The sequence below is a fragment of the Hylaeus volcanicus genome, chromosome 3 (genome assembly GCF_026283585.1).
Source record: "Hylaeus volcanicus isolate JK05 chromosome 3, UHH_iyHylVolc1.0_haploid, whole genome shotgun sequence".
Taxonomy (NCBI): Eukaryota; Metazoa; Arthropoda; class Insecta; order Hymenoptera; family Colletidae; genus Hylaeus; species Hylaeus volcanicus.
In genome coordinates this window covers 4,573,833-4,593,242 of record NC_071978.1, presented here as the reverse complement: position 1 = coordinate 4,593,242, position 19,410 = coordinate 4,573,833, and the positions used below count along the sequence as shown (strand labels likewise).

General features: G+C 43.9%; 1 protein-coding gene across 1 annotated transcript in view; it reads right to left on the bottom strand.

Moving 5' to 3' along the window:
- LOC128873435 (neuroligin-4, Y-linked) overlaps positions 1–19,410 on the bottom strand; it is a 267,974-nt gene that overhangs the window by 29,668 nt on the left and 218,896 nt on the right. Inside the window, exons 2-3 of the mRNA XM_054117021.1 lie at positions 10,745–10,903; positions 2,461–2,658 (exon numbers count right to left, since the gene is read on the bottom strand). Coding sequence (XP_053972996.1) covers positions 2,461–2,658; positions 10,745–10,903 — 357 coding nt within the window. The remainder of the gene's footprint in view (positions 1–2,460; positions 2,659–10,744; positions 10,904–19,410) is intronic.

Below are 19,410 nucleotides of genomic sequence, written 5' to 3'. Positions count from 1 at the left end.
CTCATTAGACGAGCCTTCCGCTCGTAATGCCACTCGACGTTACTCGGCCTGGCGACGAACGCGCTAGTTTTCTGGAACGTGTGACGCGGGAGGCGATTAAACTCGCCGCAGCCACGTCGCGCGAGGTGTCGTCCCCTTTCCGCGGAGTCAGACACGCTGCCAGATAGCTCTGGCAGAATGGAGACCGCGAGGGGACGTGGATGGGGATCAAGAGTGGCGAGACCACATCAAAGCGCGAGAATAAGGTCGACATTCTTGCTCAGTGGTGCGTCGGGTCCTCGCGAATTGGATTCGAGTATTTGTTTTGATGCTTTGGTAGAAGTGGATGTCAGGATGGGACGTTAGGATGTTAGGGGTAGTTGGGTGTGGCAGGTGTTCAGAAGATTAAGAATTGGAGATGTTGGATGATGGGCAGTATCAAATCTGGGGGTACTGAAGACTGGAACCTTTAATTATTAGAGTATTGGGAGTACTTGGGATCTTGGACTTCCTAGAAATGGGAATATTAGACCAGGAATTAGCGAGGCACTTGTGTATCTAGGTCTAGAGCTAGGATGCGCGACATAACTCTAGCGTGAGCAAGCTAGAGTATGTCATCGGTAATGTAGCGCAATTCTGTCGGTAAGATTCGTCAAGGTAGAGCTCTAAGTGGTTGAAATTATCAACAGAGTGCTTCGATAGATTGCTCTGCATTGCCAACAATGTTATCTGTCTTATCAATCGAGTGAGGCCCTACCGACAGTAACGATTCCCCTCCCTTTCTCTTTCTAATCCTTGATAAACAGAAGATAAGTAAATAGAAAAAGGATCAATATATACATCCTGATTCCTCTATCAATTTCCAAATCAAGGCAGATTTCAACTAACCTCGTCGCAATTAGTTGCGCAATTAATTCCGGTTCAGCCGCGATATTGGATCTAATCCCGCCCCCCAACGGCACGAAGTGGCGTGCAGTGGGGTGGTTTTCCAGACGCAATAAATTAGCGTGGAATCAGCTGGCCTAACTCCCATTGACAGTTTCCAGCTGTAGTGAATTATCGTTCGGTCGGGTTAACGATAAGCTCGAACCCTCAGACAGACTACTTTGTTGCTTTTTCCCGCCCCCTCTCCTATTCCCTAAGGATCGATCTGTCTTCCATACGCTGAAACACCCCGACCAGTTTCCGCTCACGCGAACGTCATCGAAGGAGCGAGCTAAGGAATGATTTTCAGAGGGGTTTGGTTATTAATTTTGCACGGAGGTACGCCCGTGTCGAGTTCGAAAGAAATTTATGCCCGTTGCGATCGCCACTCGCGGGAAATTATGGTCTATGAGGGATGGGGTGAAGAGTTTGGGCGGAATAAATTAAATTCTTTGCAGCTCGATGGAAAATAATACTGTGAGTGGTTTGTTGGTAATTGAAGCATACGATAAAGAGAGCAATTGATAGAAAAGACTGCGGCTTCGTCCTCTACAACCTCCTCAACAGGGTATCGGAGTTTAAAGAGAATCCCTTCTCATTTTTGTCACCTCGTCCCTTTGTCGACGAATCCAAGCGAAGTATCCCGCGTTCGCATACACCTGGCAGCATCTGGCGACAGTTTTTGTGGCTTGTCATCGTCCGATCCCCTCCCGTACCATTCACCCTTCGTTTACATCTAACGCTTTAATCTTGAATATTCCGCCAGTTATTTCTAGACTCGGTTGTTAAAAGTATTAGCGTGACCCGACGTTAATTATTCCAAGGGCCAGCGCACGGCAGAAATAAAATACCCGCCGTCCTGTCCTCGACACGCTCGAAGAGGGGTGAATTACCTGTAACTCGATTAAAGAGACCCAGGGAACCGCCGCTGGCTAGGGCGGTTCGTTTCACCTCCCTCCCTCCGTCTAGAGTTTTTTCGTGTACATTTTCTTTGACGCGTTCTGGCGCCTTCGATATCGGAATGAACCTCTTTGATTTGAATTGCGAGAACCAACCCTCTTTCGAAGGATTCTCTGGATCTAGGGATCATCCGGGGATTGGAAGGGACTTTTTTTTACTTTACTCGTAAATTACATGCTGGTAGAACAGGGTTCTGATATACGAAGGGAAACGTTCGTGAAGGGTGCCTGAAAATTGGTATGACATTCTGGCTGAGGAATATTAAGGTTGGAGTATCGGGACGCTCGGGTGTCGACGACGTGAGGCGTTGTGAACTTCAGGATAAAATCTCAGCTCATTTACATCTAAAAGAACGAGTGGGTCGAGGAATGTTTGAGAATAAGTCTTACCAACAGAGGATTCTACTTTACCGAGCCTTACCGACACAGTGCTCTGCTTTACCAAGCCTTATCGACAGTTTACTCTACTTTACCATCTTTTACCAATATTCAAACGTCAATATCCCAAACTATGCTCTACCGTTGTCTTTCCACATCCAATTCTCAAAGGATCACGAACACAGAAAATTGAAAAGAAAAAAAAAATGCTGAAACTCACCGTCAGGTACAGCGTGGCTGGTCATCAGGAAGTTGACGCAGGCCGCGCCAGTTCCGTGTCCTATCAACGTTACGTTTCCAGGATCGCCGCCGAAGTAGCCGATGTTCTCCTGCACCCAATGCAGCGCCGCGATCTGGTCCATCAGCCCGTAATTCGCAGGGGACCGTAAGTGCGAATCCGTGTTAGCATTTAGAAAGCCTGTAATTAAAACAAGCTCGCTTATGGTCGCTGCGGCCGTCTGCGGCGCTATCGGCGCCGGCCGTGTAACCGCGTCCAAATTACCCGGACCCGTCGAAAATCGGGATTAATTCGAATCGACGGATCAGCCGACTATGGACCACGGATTACGTATCGCGGTTGTAAATTATTCTTTACGAGCTTCTTCGAACCGATCGTTCGAGGCAATTGTCCACCGCGTTATTCCCTATCGAAATGGGCAACTGGCAAGGTTGATGCATTTTAATGACTGGACATTACAAGAGGGATTGTGGAGAATTGTTTGAGCAATTTTTGTAATTTTTACTTTGAGGAAAAATTTAAGGAATGCGCGTGTGTGTGAATTTTTGTGGATGTATTCAACTATCTAAGAAACCTCTTCTTATATAATTATTGTTATACATGTGACACACCTCTTTGGTAGTGCTCCAGTTTTCTTCCAATATTTTCCTTCCCCCTTAAACGCGGCAGAGAGGCAAAAGTGCTTTTCTAAGCATATAGAAATTTTTCGTGGCAGGATAAGACGCTAGAAGGAAACGTAGCAAATCGAGCGTTCTTGACCAAGACCTGGATGTGCATTCGCCGCGAATTGTGCCATATCTCTTGGAAAAATCTTGTAAACACGTGTGTAAACGCGTGGGAGGGAACGCAGGGAGCTTTCCTGGGTGAAAAGTGTGCCGAGTAGAATAAGGATCGAGCGCAGCATCCCTTGGAAAGGAAATGAAGCCAGCTCGCGTATACGAAAGACACTTTTGACCGAGTAGCTGCGGCCTTTCCGGTCCCCGGTGCTTCCGTCTGCCATAAATACTATTTCAATGGCCTGCATCGATTGATAGCGATATCTCGCGCGGTGGAACGATATGCAAAATAGAACACGTCGGGCCAGCGGCGAATAAATCGTCCGATTATTTGATCGCCGAATGCACTGGTCCCAGATTCATTCTCGTTTAATTGCACCCGATGGTTTCCACCGTTTCCCCGCCATTTTTCACCCTGTCTACCGCGTTTAGGGAAATAGTTTCGCAAGTATTTATCCACTTGTTTACCTTATATCGTGTTTCCACTCTCGGTTTTGAGCCACCTTTGGTTAGCAAACACGCAGGTGCATTTCGAATCCCGATATGTATTCATTTATATACACATTTATCCAATATGATTCTTTCATTTTCCATTGCCAGCAGAGTGTTTACCTGTTTACTAAATCAACTATGCCGAATTGAGTGTAAAAACCACTTCAAAGTAAAGCGTACAAGCGACTGCCTTCAAAGTGGAGTGCGCGAATAAATAATCTGAAAATAGCGAAAAGATAAAGGAAGAATTGGCCTGAACATTCGCAGCGCCAAAAATTCTCAGAAGCTCGAGCAATATAGCGAGCAAAGCAGTTCCGTGGCCTGGAGGTTTCCAGCCTTTGGCAATTGTTCGTTTGCGCGACGATAAACGAAACGACTCGCCGCTTGGAAATTCCTTTCAACCAGCTCCCGGGTGTTCGAGGGCGCGCATTTTTCGACGAATGTCGACGAGCTTCCGAAATTATCGATTTGGCAACGCTTCCCGTGAACAGATAGCCGAACGACGTTGACCTATTTTCGAAGGATGGAGAACGCTTGCCTTGTTAAGACTAACGCGCCAGGAGCAAGTGTACGTAACGGGATGTAATCCTCTTAGCTGCAGGAAGGTGCGAAAAAGATTGAGAACTTTCATGATGCTGGCAAATAAACGTTAAGGATAATTCATGAGCCCGATAGCGAGACCTCACCTCTGTCTTGCACACCTTCGTTCTAGGAACATCTAAATCTATCCCAATGATCCTTTAAAATGCCAATGAGCTTTTTAACGTCTCGTACAGGTCGAAAATAAAAGAGTGAAAGAGCAATCACTAGCAAAACTCGCGAAATGAATGAAATAATCTTTAGAAAAGATATCCTTCATATTCTTATACGTCTAATACACCAACCTCGGCCATTCGAACAATCTTCATTCACAGCGTGACTTTTGCAACGGAGACTGGAAACTGCAAAGCGCAAACAGAAGAAGTAGAGAGCATTTTCCACCAGACCTAATAATACCGGCGTGTTTAGCGTCGTCTCGCGGTGTGTATGAAACCGACGAATAATTTGAGTGTGCACAGCCAGCTGGGGATATTACGCGAAATTGCTGGGAATAATATAGAAATTTACATTTAATTTCGTTGAAATGGGAAGCGCTCGACGGAAGAAGCCGCGAGAGAATAGGACGCGAAAACGTGCAACGCATTCTTCCTTTTCCACGGTGTAACTACACCCGGGGCTGGAATTTCCAGACGATTTTCTCGTTGTACGATCGCCGATAAATTAATTTTCCGACGAACACGCCAATTAACCGGCCGTCCTGGGCTCTCGAAATGAATTCTTTTGTTCCGCTCGCGGCTCGATTTCGAACTTTCGAAAATTGGCTCCCTTTTGTCGAGCAGAGCACGTCCTGAACTTTTCATTACTGTGATTTTTAACTAAAGAGAAGCTCGCAATTTTTCCAATTCGTCGGGAGCATCGGCCCTGGGACCCATGTACTCTTATCATTATGGTATTTTACGTGTAGGAGTTTTGGTAGTATCAGAAGATGGTAGAATGAAGAACAGGTTCTGAAACTTTTCAGTCATTGATTTTCTTCGTGCTTTTTATTTTTCACGCTATTAAACACTAACATTTTATCACTCGAAAAATTCTAAGACTCTGAGATTCCAAAACGTTAGAAGCTTAAGACCCTAAGACCTTGAGACCTTACGACTCCAAGATTCTAAGACTTTGAAACTCCAAAATTCTAAAGCTCCAACGCCCCGAGCCTCCAGGATCCTGAGATCCCAAGACCGTAAGCCTCCAACACCACAAAAATCACACAAACGTAATTTTCTGATTTTCGTTTCGGAACAATTGTGCAAACCTCCAGGGAAGAGAGGCACTGTAATTAACGACGGCCCTAAAAAGCACAGAATGCGTCGTTTATTTTCCAGCGGGTAAATGTTGTTAATAAATTGTCGGTCGTTCGTCAGTCCACCGTGCATTGAACCCTTCACGCTCAATTTCGGCGCACTCCGCGATGATCGATGAAAACGAGGTTTAAAGCAACGCTTACGCTCTAAACAATGCATGCTGAATATGCATGCGCGATTCTCAATTTCCCGCGATAATATATTGCCTTGCGATTTTCTAGGGCTCCCGTTCGCATCGGCATAACGCGTGATTGATGAACCTTTCAGACATATTACCAAACATGGCTTTCCCTTCGAAAACCGTGGCCCCTCTGGTCCCGCGCGACTTGCCCTTTCAGGCAGATTCACAAAGCTGTCGGAGCGATACTACGAGAGTTGGATTTGCGTGAAACTTGATTTCTTGATGAACATTGAAATATGAATGATCCAATAATTTTAATGAAATATAGAAACTCTTTGTGTGGCGTCTTAGGCGACGAATTATGAGCGACTGGATCGATCCGGAGGACCCCTAATGACACTTCCGACATCGACTATCGCGTTGCTCGCTCGCACGCACGAAGCATTAACGATAAGATCGCGTTTGCAATTTTTCCTTGTTATCGTGGCTACAGGGTTGCGTCTAAACATCCACCATGCACGCAATCGCGTCACGCAAACGTCCAAAAGAAAGGGAAAAATAAAATAGTGACGAGGGAACTGCGAACGGATCCTGTTGCATCTTTTATGGTTCGAACAGGTGTTAGAGCGGAAGATATTGGCCGACCAAGGTCGTCAAGCCACCGCTCGTACTCTTCGGTTACCATGTATCGAAAAAGAAGCAAATTAAATTTTTGGTGATATGTACTAGAACTCAATTGTTGGCTCATGGTTTTGGTGGACCTTGTTCTAGAAAATAGAGAAACGTAATCTAGGTTATTATTTTGATACTAAAAAGTCGTATTAAATTTGTCGTTTTAAAAAGAAATTTTACGATCTTCTTTTGCAGTACTTCGTGACTCAAAAGGCTGTAAAGTTATCCCTCGAGTAATTGCAATGGATTCGAACTTGGCAGCGAATGGATTAAGATGTATTGACTAGCCACTTGATTTGCAGTCTACCTAACCTTCTCCTGCTCGAAAAATCCCGATCTTTGATACGCATGAACAAGTGGAGGGGGGGGGGGGGGGGAGGGGACTCTGGGAAGTGGAACCACGCGCGAAACTGGAATGGAAATAAACCACCACCGGTCATATCCCATTTGATATTCAACCTCCGGAGTATCTGTCGTGCTGCGCTTCCGTGTCCCCTATTCTTCTCGTTACAATGGAACTGCTGAACGTTACTCGTTGATTTAAATTTTCCGGTACATGGGCGTGCACAGTCGCGGCTGGATATCGTCACCGTTCCCCTGGCCCCCTTTCGCAACGACCTCGCGGCTCTTCGGTTCGGCACAAAGCGACGCGTCACTTTTGCCCAGGCCAGAAGTAAAAACGAGAAAAATGAAGAGCGAAAATTGCGGCCACGGCGCGTCCCAAAACCGAGCCTCGTCCGTTTCAACGGGGTAACGATGGAATCAAATTTCGATATTCCCCCCATCCCCCTCCCCCTCCCCCTCCCCTCTCCTCCCCTCTCCAACCCCTTTCCGCCCATTGAGCCTGTTCCTTCTTTTTTCCCCAATCACCTACCCGTGACTTTCCTCCACCTGCTCAAATTTATTCGATTTGGTCCAATCGTAAGCGACGAATGTCTTTCTAACGAAACTCCTTATCTAGAAAATAGCTACTGACAATTAACGAGAAATAACGAATGTTCTAGAAGAATTTTACTTTTATTAATTCCAGCGTGGCGACGTTTTAAATTGCTCGAAATAACCTCGATTCAGCGATCTAAACAACGCGAAATGTTCAGAGAAACAAAACGACATGGCTGCAGATTTTCCTCTCGTGATGCTTAAATTTTTCAAGTTAAAATCGCGACCACGCCCCGGACGGAGATTTCGGAGTTACCTTTTATCCGGTAATTAATTTAGAAAATAGAGCAGGACGAAACAACGGCGTCACGTTATTCGAAATTTCTGTCCGAAATTTAAACGACTAGACCGTCCAGTTTTCGCGAACGTGGACGTTATTCAGAGTTAAGCGCACGGGGAATCCCGCTGATGTACAAAACGCCAGGAATGTAATTCAAGAAACGGAACCTTGTTATATCGTTCCGCATGCCGCGGAACACGTACAGCGGCATCACTTTAGCTGGCCGAAGGGACGGCCAGGAAAATGCACGAACCGTGGAGTAAAAAAAAAAAAGAAAAAAGAAGAGAGAGAGAAAACGAAAAAAGAAAATAGAGGAAGAGAAACGTATTCGTGACATTGTGAAACTGGATTCCGCTTCATTTCCATGTAAAATTAACGGCGGGCAAGCTTAAAAATTCGGAATTTACCCGACGGGCCCGCTGTTTTCTCTGGAAATTACGTTTAAAGGACGGAAATCTGGTCCACTCGAAGTGCCGAATTCCCTTTGATTATTCGCTCAGCAACTGGAACGAGACACGAAACCAAAAATGCGCAGACGGAATATTTCGAGAATATCCCAAGCAATTTGTATCAAAAGCAGTAGCGCGAGCATATATTTGGAACGAATGCTCCCTGGAAGTGGGTTCCCTTCGATGCGTTGCAGAATGTTATTCTTTGGTGTAGGAAACAATTTTTGTATGCGCTATAAATATTCATAGAGAAGCTTGTGTGTATGCAGATTGGAGGACAATCGTTTTTGAGTCTCCAACAAGCTGGTATTTATTTTATGCGTTGCCATGATTGAATTCATTATACTAGAAAATGTATCAGCGAACGATCCTCAATATTTATAACTTTTAAGTAAATTAAAAAATACCTCTGTCATCTTTAGTCACAGTTTTTCTTCCTGACAGAGATCATTACATCTTCTCACACAGTTTAATAAATTCCTGTAATATCCTAATTTCACGAAGCTTTAAATCTTTAAAAGACAATTTATAAATGAACAATCCCTACAAAGTAATCTGTCACCCGAGAATAAAGTCACTCAGACCTTTCTACGTGTACCCACCCTAAGAAATTCGAGGGTCAGGTGTTAACATAAGTCTCCAAGCGAGGCTCCCTTAGATGATCGAATTCTACGGAACAACGTCTCCCTAATAATCCGGGAGACGAAAAGAGGGAGCTCATCTGGGCATTCCCGAAACGCTCGATTTCCCACACTTCCCTCTGCGCAATCCTTCCCCCTCTTCTTTCAGATCCTTGATTACGAGAAGTTAAACTTCCTTCCGACAATTGGCTCCACGTAAAATCTTGATTAATCTCCGCGCAGACTTCGACTTCATTTTTGGAAACACGTGATTCGCGCTGACGTCACTCGAATTTACAAACGAGGCCAAATCAATGTGAGCGTACAAGAAAAGTCACATTTATTGAAATAGGAAGAAGAAAACGATCAAACTTGGAAATCACGCGATCCCTTTGGTTACTGCCCCCATAGCGAAGGGGGTTGCAACTATCCAAACATTTTGGAAGAGCTAATGAATGACATATACTTCAGGATACCGTAAAGAATTGCATTGAACATTTCTCAAAATTTTAATTTCCAGGTGCAAGGACTCGATTTAGCCACAGTGATCGCGTTAATGTTGCCACGCCTGTATCATCGCCCGAAGAAGCTGACGAGCTCCAGACATGGGAACAGCGCCAGCCACTGTCACGGAAGCGGAGGCAGAGTCAAGAATTTAGTTTGGTGAAACGGAAGACCTGGCAGTAATGAGTTTCCTATTAGATTTAGCCGCCCTGGTTGCCTGGCAACCCTGCCAGAACTTTCAATCCCTTCAGCGTGGCCTCGCGGTCAAACATCTTCTTTATTTTTATTGGGTCTAGACGTCGATGCATCCAAATATAACGTCAGGCCCTCCATCTTCCACTAAACACGCATCGACGATGAAGCGTACATATTGAAACAGCTCGTTGGATACTTAGGGATGAGTTTCTGCTTCCTAAGAAAATTATTCCTAATTTTCCGATAATAATTATATTTCCGGAACTCCATAGTTTGAAAATAATATTGTTTGTACGTATACAACGAGAAACAAAACTTTCAATAGAAATTCAAAATCACCCGAATTTAACGCGGCGGGCCGCGTGTTGGCCAGGGCTGTTCTGTACATAATACCCACGACCAAAATAATGTTCTCGCGAGAAGTCAATGAACGAACCCACCTCTGGATAGCCTTCATTGTTATTTCAAAAATTTGCCCCCGCATAAAAGTTCCATCGACTTCGAACGGTGCATTCCCAAACTCGCGGAAGGCTGAAACGTGCGGTCGAATAATTTCGCGGGCAATATTACAGCGGTGGTCGTCGGAGGGGGATGTTTTTCGCTTACCAAGCCAGAGAGGAGGAACAGCAAACCAGAAACGAGTAACTAGTTTCACCTGACTCCGGCGAGATGCACAGTCGCCACGCTAATGGCTATGCTCGTCTCGCTGTTGAAGGTTCCGACTGCGTTCGCACACCCCTTCCAGCACCAAGTTCCCTACGCACGTAATTAAGGCAGCGCTCGCAGCTCACAGCTAACGATCGGCTTCTGTGTCGTTCCCAGCTACGAGGAGCCGTGCATCCAGAAACTGGGTGACAAAGTTTAACTCGCTCGACGTTCGTCAAGGGATCGAAATTAATTCTGGACCCACCCGACACCCTCTGCTGCCTAGACATTGTCTGTTGCTCGCGAGAAGCAGAGGGAGGAGGGGTGGGGGGGTCACGAAATCGGATTTTTTTCGTTGATACTGGCTTTGAGACGCTCATCCACCTGCTAGGGAAGTGATTGACACGAGTGGAGGGGTCGAGGAATTTCGTAACAGTTGGGTGATGGAGCTTTGGTGTACTTAGGGGTAATTCAGGGAGGAGCAAGTGAAGTTTCTCTTGGTCGAGTGTGAGTACATTATTTAAATGACATCCTAATGTGTTTGACTCGTTTTTAATATTGAAAGAAATGATAGGATGTACACAAGGGGTTGACTATAGTGGAGCAATATTCGGTTTGACTTAATGGTATAGTGGTTGATGTTAAGAGGGGTTCAACGTTACAGAAAAATAAACTCACCCAAAATGCCAAGCCTGTAATTGATGGTGACGACGACGACGCTGCCATAGCTCGCCAGGACGCTGCCGTCGTAGGGGTTTCCGCTGCTCCATTCGTAGCTCTCCCCATGCACGAACACGATCACGGGGTATTTCCTTCCTGCCCCCTCCCTCGCGCCAGCTGTAATCAATAAAATTATCTGGTGATCGATCGGCACAGCTGACACTTGATACTTTACGTCGCGCATCCTTAAACGGTCATTTTTCAAAGGTGTCGCTTTGCAAAGTTTTGACGCCCGCCATAAAGGATTATCGGTGGGCTCGCGTGTCCCGCGTTGATTTCAAACCTACGTTATGGAAATTAATTACTTTATTTACTTCATGGGAAATGCTCGCTGGTTAACTATACTAAGGATTTTTAAGAGGAGTCGTAGCAACCCCTAAGAAATATATTTTATCTCTCGATACAGTCTTTAATTTTATCTTTAATTTTATCCACACCGTTTCAATTGCTATCGTGCACGTGGTTGGCGCAGCTTGACAAACTTATCAAGTAGGTTTCCCCAGCCCAAGTGAAGTTGATGTGTCACCATGAGTCAGACCTTTTTCGCCAGCAGCCCCTTTCAACCCTTCGGTCCTGCTAGCGTCGATTGATCGAGCTCCGATCGTCGATTAACCTCTCGCGACTCTGTCGGAGCTTTGGATCGGAGAGACGGCATTGTGACCACTGGTCATTAAGCCTCTTTGATTTTTCTCCTCGCCACAGTGTTTCTTTACGCGCCACTTCCACGGCTGGTGGTCATTAAGGGTGCTTATAGAGATTGAGAAGCGTTTGGAGATTCAGCTTTACGGCCGTCGATGTTTTTAATAAGAACCTTTTCAAACAGGACTGCAGGAAGCATCGCTTTCCTTTCAGTTTTTCCACTCCTCGCGGATTTTCTTTTGCTACTTCAGTGACTCCCGCCGTGGGAAGTAAGTGGAACGCAATTATCCAGTCGGTGAGAGGGTGCATCGTTTACTGCTTATTGGCAGAGAGGAATTTTAAGAAACATACTTTGTATTCTCTATTTCTCACGATGTGGAAGCCTCCGGAACACTTATATTCAAGATTAAATACTCAAATAAAATGAGATATATAAAACAGAGCTTCGGAATAAGCGAGATTTCTAAATTAACAGTGTCGTTCTTCGAAACGGTATTTTTATATTTCTATATCATAATGAAGCAAGGAAATTGAAAATTCCCAAATTGAAAATTCACAAAAAAAAAACAATGCACGCAGAAGAGATTAAAATCCGAAGAATTCAATGGGGTAGGATGGATGGCGTGGGACACTTGATGATCGGCTGCGCATCGATGGAACGCGGTATCGATCGGTGACCGCGCGACCAAACTACGTCTCGATTTACGATATTTCGGTGGACAATGCACGTATGAATTTAAAAACCCTCAAGGCTTTACGGGTCAGCTACGTTTTTACGCTGGCTGAGCCCGACGTTAAATACTTTCCATATGATCGGAAGTCTTTAAAATGCAGTGGCGAGAATAAATTCTTTGGTGGTTCGTTCCCGCGGAAATATTCGCTCTACGGAAGCTTGGAATATTATCAGATGCTGATAAAATTTCAATATCAACAATGTCGTCGATGCTCGTAGGTTTCGCGGTGCATGGAGCGATTACGTGCACCCGAAACGGTTCCTTCCCGCAATCCATAGTCGAGATAAAATAGAAACTTATAGAATAAATGAATTCTCCCTAGAGAGGTGGGTCGTTTAATTTTCAGCAATTTCCATTCCGAGCTGGAAGGCACGCCCGAGGTATTAATAAAAATTCGGTATCGATTTTATGCATGAAAATATTAATACTTGGGCAATTAATATATTTTAAAATGGATTTTCTTGAATATCGTGGAATTGTATCGTTGTTATAAGGGTAGGATTTTTGATATTAATTTGTTCCGTCTATTGGACTGTGTTTAAAGTTAAATATATTGAATTTTGTAAATGGTGGGCTATAGTCATGATTAGTTTTGGGAATGTAAACTGTGGAAATCTCTCGAAGGTATTAATAAATGTCTCCATTACACTAATAAACGTAAACAGATTTTACAAGCTCGAAGACTCTGGATTTTGTAACCCATGGTGGGTAAATGAAAGTGTTCCGTGAACTAAACGAAACGCCGTGTCACGAGAGCCTTTTGTTCGCAGTAAAAACAGGAGCATTAGCCCGGGTCGTTTCAATTTAATGCGCCACCCTCTGAAAACATTAAAGATCCGCCAGTGTGCTTCGCGAAGCTCTCGTTAAAGCGCGCGTAAGTAGCTAAATTGCGTATCGCATTATTGACCGGCGTTTGCGACGCCGATTTTAACATCCGTGGACTCGAAATGAAACCGATTTCGCGATAATGGGCGAGCTTCAATTGCTCCTCGAGATTCGACGGTGTCGAGCTCTCTGGGAACGCGTCGGCACCCATTGAAAGGAAAAGTTTCGTTATTACTTGACGTTACTACTTCTGCCCAACGATTTTCTAGATAATTTGCGAAGAAGTTTGCTAACTGAATAGAAAAATTACCACGGAGACAACACAGGTGATTCCACTTTATTATTCATAAAATTAGGAAGATTCTATTTCCAAGAAATAATTAAATCATCAATGGAAAAAACAGTCCCTCGCTGACAAGATGGAATCATAGAAAAAACATTCCTCGACCAACACGGAGTTCCAAAAAGTTGTTTTCCAGACCTGCTACAATGGTAATCCTTGAAAAAATGAGAGGTTGCCTTCCAATTCTGTTCCAAGAGCTCCGAGGATAGGGGCTTAATCGAAAGTGTACTCGATCGAACGTTAGTAATGCACGTTTCCCGGTTTAGGTCCGATTTCCAGCCATCGGATTCAAAGAGCTACGGTTTCAATGCTCCGGTCAGCCGATCGAATCCTTCGATGCCCGCGGAGCATTATCTGACGACACGCGACGTATCGCGTTCGAGGTAATTAAAACGAGGGCTTGCGGATGCGAGCGGAGTACGTCAATCGGATTTAGTATGCTAATACTGGGGGTTGGAGCACACGCGAGCATGATCGCTGCGGCTGGCACCGGTGTCGATCATAATTCAACAAATCACGCGTTACCACCGCCACGGCGAGCAATACTGTTCATACCATGCCGTTCCATTTACTTTTGGAATCATCCCATGACCAAGAACGAAGAGAACAACGAGCAAAGAATAAGTAGAGAAGCATTTAATTTTATGACGTAGTTGGAAAATATTTTCTGAGATCGTAAGCAAACTTAATAATTTGAATTTTAGTATGAAAGTCATAACGATTCAACGAAATAATTCTTAAATGGCCGACAAGTAAACAAACCATTAGCTTCATTTCGAATATATATTTCATTCGCTCTTCAGAAAATTTGCATACCTACTCTTTTAAAAGAATTCATATCTTGCTTGTCTTTTTTGTTTGAACATGGAGTTGATCGTATAATTAGCCAGACGGTACTTGTCATGATCCAATTCAATATCACTGAAACGTCTCTTTAGCAAAATGGTTGGGAAGAGATTAATTAATAACTCGAAATAAGAATTCGTTGGGATAACCTGTCTCCCACGTCTCTAGTTGGCCATTCCGCGATGCTTATTTCTCAGGTGCTTTCGCTCGGCTTCCACTTTTATTTGACTTCTTTCTTTGTCTCCCTCGCACGACAGTACATTTTCTACTGATGGCTTCTCCAGTTACTCGAGCTTACCTTTGATCTAGTTTCCCTGTTTCCGCTGTCTTTCCTCTTAAAATCGCTCCCGTTGTTCCCTTTTATACCGTCGTGTTTCTCGGGGCAACACTCCCCGCCATATGGACCGTGTACGCCCTCGAAATATTTTGTAGAACGGACTGCGAGGCTTTTCGGGAAAATACGCCCTTTCCCAATTTTGTCTCGCGTTTTATCGGGCTCGGGGAGAAGCTACGCTTTTTGCGCTACTTATTTCGCGTTTCTATTGTACAAGCCATTTTATGCGAAAGGGAACCTCCTCGACGGAATGTTTTTTTTTTTTCCGTCCTCTCTGTGGTCAAAGGGAAACAAAGAAATTAAATCTCTCCGGGAGGAAATTTCAAGTATTTTTATGGAGTTGTGGTCGGGTTATAACAGTTTCCTCAATCTTGTCTGTTTATTCTGCTTTTTTCTATACGATGTGCTTTCATACGAAAGCACTTCGCTTTGTATTAACTTCTCGAATAAAAAATGTATACATTTCTTGGATTACCAGCCTCTCCAAAGAGTGGAATTTCTGAAGTTTATGTTAAAGTAATAAAAATGGAATTTTTTGTATCAAAGCGTGGAGAATAATAGAATTATTATTAGTTACTCGAAAAGGTTAGAGTAGATGCAAACTGCCTTTGAATTTTTATCGAACAACTTTTACAGAGGTTCCCATTAGGAAGATAGTAGCTACGAAAGTGGCATAAAAATGGAAACGCGGGGTATATGTATCGCAAAATAGTCTAATTATGATAAAGAAGGCTGATTATATGCGAAGGCCCTTATACCAACCTTGCCTGGGGACCTTGCCATAGCAATATGCGCGAGTATATGGTCTTGAAGTATTATTAAATCGTAACTCTCAGCCATCAATGTTACCGTCATTTTCCCTGTACTTCTCTCGAGTCTAAAAATAGTCAACGTGCTACATAAAATTAACATTTCAAAAATATGAATTTCTAATTTCAGTAAAATTCATACACGATAAAAAAATCTCTCATCATCGAATTAATATAGCTTATTTTGCCCATCAATGATCCATCACGAACAATATTCCATTCGAACGGAGACAATTAATTTCTTTCCATTAATGAGTCATCGCTTTACCTTTGACCACTCTTAATTGCGACCACTTGCCCGGAATCCTGTTGCACAGGATAATCTGAAAGCAAGATTCTACAAACACAAAGAGCCCTTTTGATCATGATCGTGCATCGACGTCGACTATCATCGATATCACCCAACAGGGACTCCGTGGAAGTTAGGAATCGAGCGTTATCGTGAGTCGCACGCCCGCGACGAGGGATCGACGCTGGAAGGAATTTAATCTGCGAGCAAATTTGCACGATCGATATATATTCGATCGCGACGATCGACGATGATAAATTCAACGGAGCAGACGCGACGGTTTCTCGGAGGGGCAAGCGAGGCTTGGAGGGCGTTACGGCGCGGGACATTCGATTTTATCGGGCGTGGACGATACATTATTTCAGCCGGTGAATAAATTTGCCCGAGCACTGTCAATATTTGATATGATGTGCAAACAGTTTCGTGTGCTCGGAAACGCCTCTAACGGACTTTACATATTCATAAAGCCGCCGCGCTCCGCAGTTTGATCGCAGATGGTAAACGAGGAGTACGTATCCAACTACCTCCCCCCTTCGAACCACCACGCCCGTGATGCTACCGTCGAATCACTTTATTTCCGGGCGTCTGGTCGTTGATATTGCTTCGCGCGTCTTGGAGAAACCGACCGCGTGTTCCGATCGAAGGAGATCGCGACTGTTGATAGCTTTTCAGGCCTTCGAGTTAGTAACGTCGAGGGTTGGACGATGAAACGTTTCATTAAGTATGAACTGTTTGTATTAATTTCAATCCGAAACATTTTTCTGTTCATAAAGAACGTATTCACTGATTGATATTATATTTTAAACTTCTATGATTACATACAGTCTGCTTTATAATCATCGTGAAGCAGCATGCTTTTGAAAAATAAATGCTTGGTCACGTTTTGCCTTCAATATTAAAATTAAAAATAAAAATTAAAACCAGACGAGGTATTTCCCTTGCAACACGAGAATTAAAGGTAAAAATTCGCACTCAACGTAGAATTTTTCTGTTTTAAATTCAAATTAAATATAAAACTTTCTACTTACCGTAGAATCTCTCGTTTAAAATTGGAATTAAATATAAAAATTCCGTATTCGCGAAGAATGTTTTCTTTTTTTTTTTATTAAATTGAAATTAACTTCTCCACGTCAAATTCTCCTAGTTTATTATCAGCAATATCGAGGCTGCATTTACATGCTCCGCGGTGGTTTCATAGCCGATGAAAGGGGAGAATGTCTCGCGGAATTCTTCGAAGGTGTGCGAAAACAAAAGCTGTCGTCCCTGGAAAGGCGGTTTCGCAAGGGAATAAAACGGACGTTTCCCTCCAGTTCTTCTCAAAGTTTTACGAACTTCATTTAGGATCGTGTTTCTTGATAAAACGGGAGATGTACCTCTGAGAAGAGATTTTCTTAAAAGGAACGCTCCGAAAGTACGAGAGGTAAAGAAAAATCGTATGCGTAAGCGAAGTTTCATGTTTCGAAAGCTGAAGTTAATTTCGACGTGCAACGTTACTGTTTACGGCTACACCAAATTGCATGTACTTCACAAAATATACAGGAGCGGGTTCGAACATCTCAAAGTTTTACGACATTCCCAACAAAGAAGTGTGGAATCCAACGAATTATTCGTGCTTCGATCGCGTAACCTACCTCTCGTATACTAACCCATATCACAGTGGAAATAACACGCAGTCGGTGGATGAGAAGTCGTTAAGGAAGGGGTTATTCTTTACGATGTACCGAAAGTACCAAACGTGACGACACTTGGAGCATCTATGTCGCTTTAAGGTCCACTTCCGCGAGTCATCCCCTCCTCAGGGGGTTGCTGGACGAGATAAGGACTCCAGCAGGCCACGTTGCAACCGTGCACGTAGCACGACAGGCGACGAAACTTTTATAACTTTCGAATTGAATTTCATAAATCCTGAAATCGTTGTCTCGCGGAATGCGGATTGCGTGATCGCAGCCCACGATTTGAATCCCGAATGTCTGCGAAATGTTTTTATAGGGTGCCTTCGCACTTAAATTACTGGCGTTATTAAATAAATAAATGGGTGTAAAGTCATCTTGTTGCATTAATTGGTGGGAAATATTTTTCGTCAATAAATCGATTCAATAAAATTTTATTTCCTCGATGGAGTTATATACGTTTAATATGTCCTGTAGTGTTCTTTGGTTTATTAATTCAAACACAATTATTATTCATTTTACTACTACACCTAGTGAAATGAATTTGATTAGAAGCTCCATCGACCATCCCTTCTCGTGTAAATATTCTAATAATTAAAGGACGTTACAGGCTGTTCTGGTAGCCCCAGGAAGCAGCCAACTGCGTCAGGGTTAATCCCACCTGCGTGTCCAGCTCAGATTCCTGCCTATTACAGGTGTAAATCGCGCCAACAATTGCGAATGGAGCACGGAACTCCCGGCTCCGTCACTAGGCGCCAAATTATCCAGCGCACTGTTTCATCCCCCCAGAACAATCGAGCTTCGTATGCATGCAGCAAGCCGCGTTTTCATTGGCGCCTCCTTTCCGCCTAGCAGGCCGCGTTCCCTGACAATGTAGCTGCGGGAATATTACGCGATATAAACTGGACTAACACGATGTAATACTGCTTAGCATGCTAACTGCGTGTTCGGTTGTAAGTCCGAGCGGAGGGTGGCCACCCTTATCCCGGAAACAATCTGAAACTGCTCTGCGTATACCGCTGCTTCCGACTATAGCGGAAACTTCTTTATCCCAACCTCTGTTAGTCGAATGGTCCACCATTCTCAGGTCGCCATTCGAAGGTTCCATTATTCCAATGCAACGTGTCGCGGTATAACCCGCCCTCTGAATCATTCTTTCGTCGTATAGTTCCACGAATCGCGGTCAGAGATTAAGAATAATTGCAGCTACTATATTCCGAGAGTTATGGTAGATCTGAAGACGGCTCAAACGTGGGGGTCGAAACGCTCCATTTTGTCATAAGTAATGGTCGTTCGGACAAACAGTGATCTTTATCATTACTTCGCGTCTTCCTGTTCATCGTGGAGTTGAAAGTATAATAACCGGGGGTGAGCAGCACATGGTTACGAATGAGGGGGTAGAAAGACGAAGAGGTTCCTCCGAAGTTGCCAGTGGCTCGATTTTTCTGACCTTCTTCCCCGAATCCGCTATTTGTTCAACCCTGTTCCTCGTCGTTATTATAGGTCGCCAGGGGTCGTGAATACGGGGATGGGGAACCCCTGGCAACTCGATGCTCATAGATATGTAAAATGATGCGGGGTTGTTTTCTTCCCCGTTGGAACTTTTTGCTGGGAGATCGTGTTATCCGACTTGCCCGTTTTTAATAGCCTGGGGAAGTCCTGGTTTAGTGGTTCACGGAGATTTACCGTTTCGAGGGTGTCTTTCGGGGGGATGGGGGAGAGGGGGGGGGGAGATGCTGGAGGATTTATCCAGTTTCCGCGTTTCTGGAATGCGTGGAAAAATATTTCCTCCGAAAATATCGTCACGTATCATTTTAGTTCCGTTATAGTTGAAGAAAATAATTATTTAAAGAAAATTGTCACAGATATTTTAATTACAATTATTTTTTCTTTATATACAGAGACAATTTTCCCCACATATTAATGGCGATACTAATTGCACGAGTACATTATTACAACATAACGCAACGTAAATAATTACTGGCTGGTTATTTTTCAGTAGACCTTGTTTCATTAAAATGCGTAATTTCACGTTCACGAAAGTTCAGTAACATGGTTTTTGGAAGTTACCATAATCGAAAATTTCAAAGGTTTACGAAATTTAATTTCGCAGCTACAATAGCGGATCAAAAATT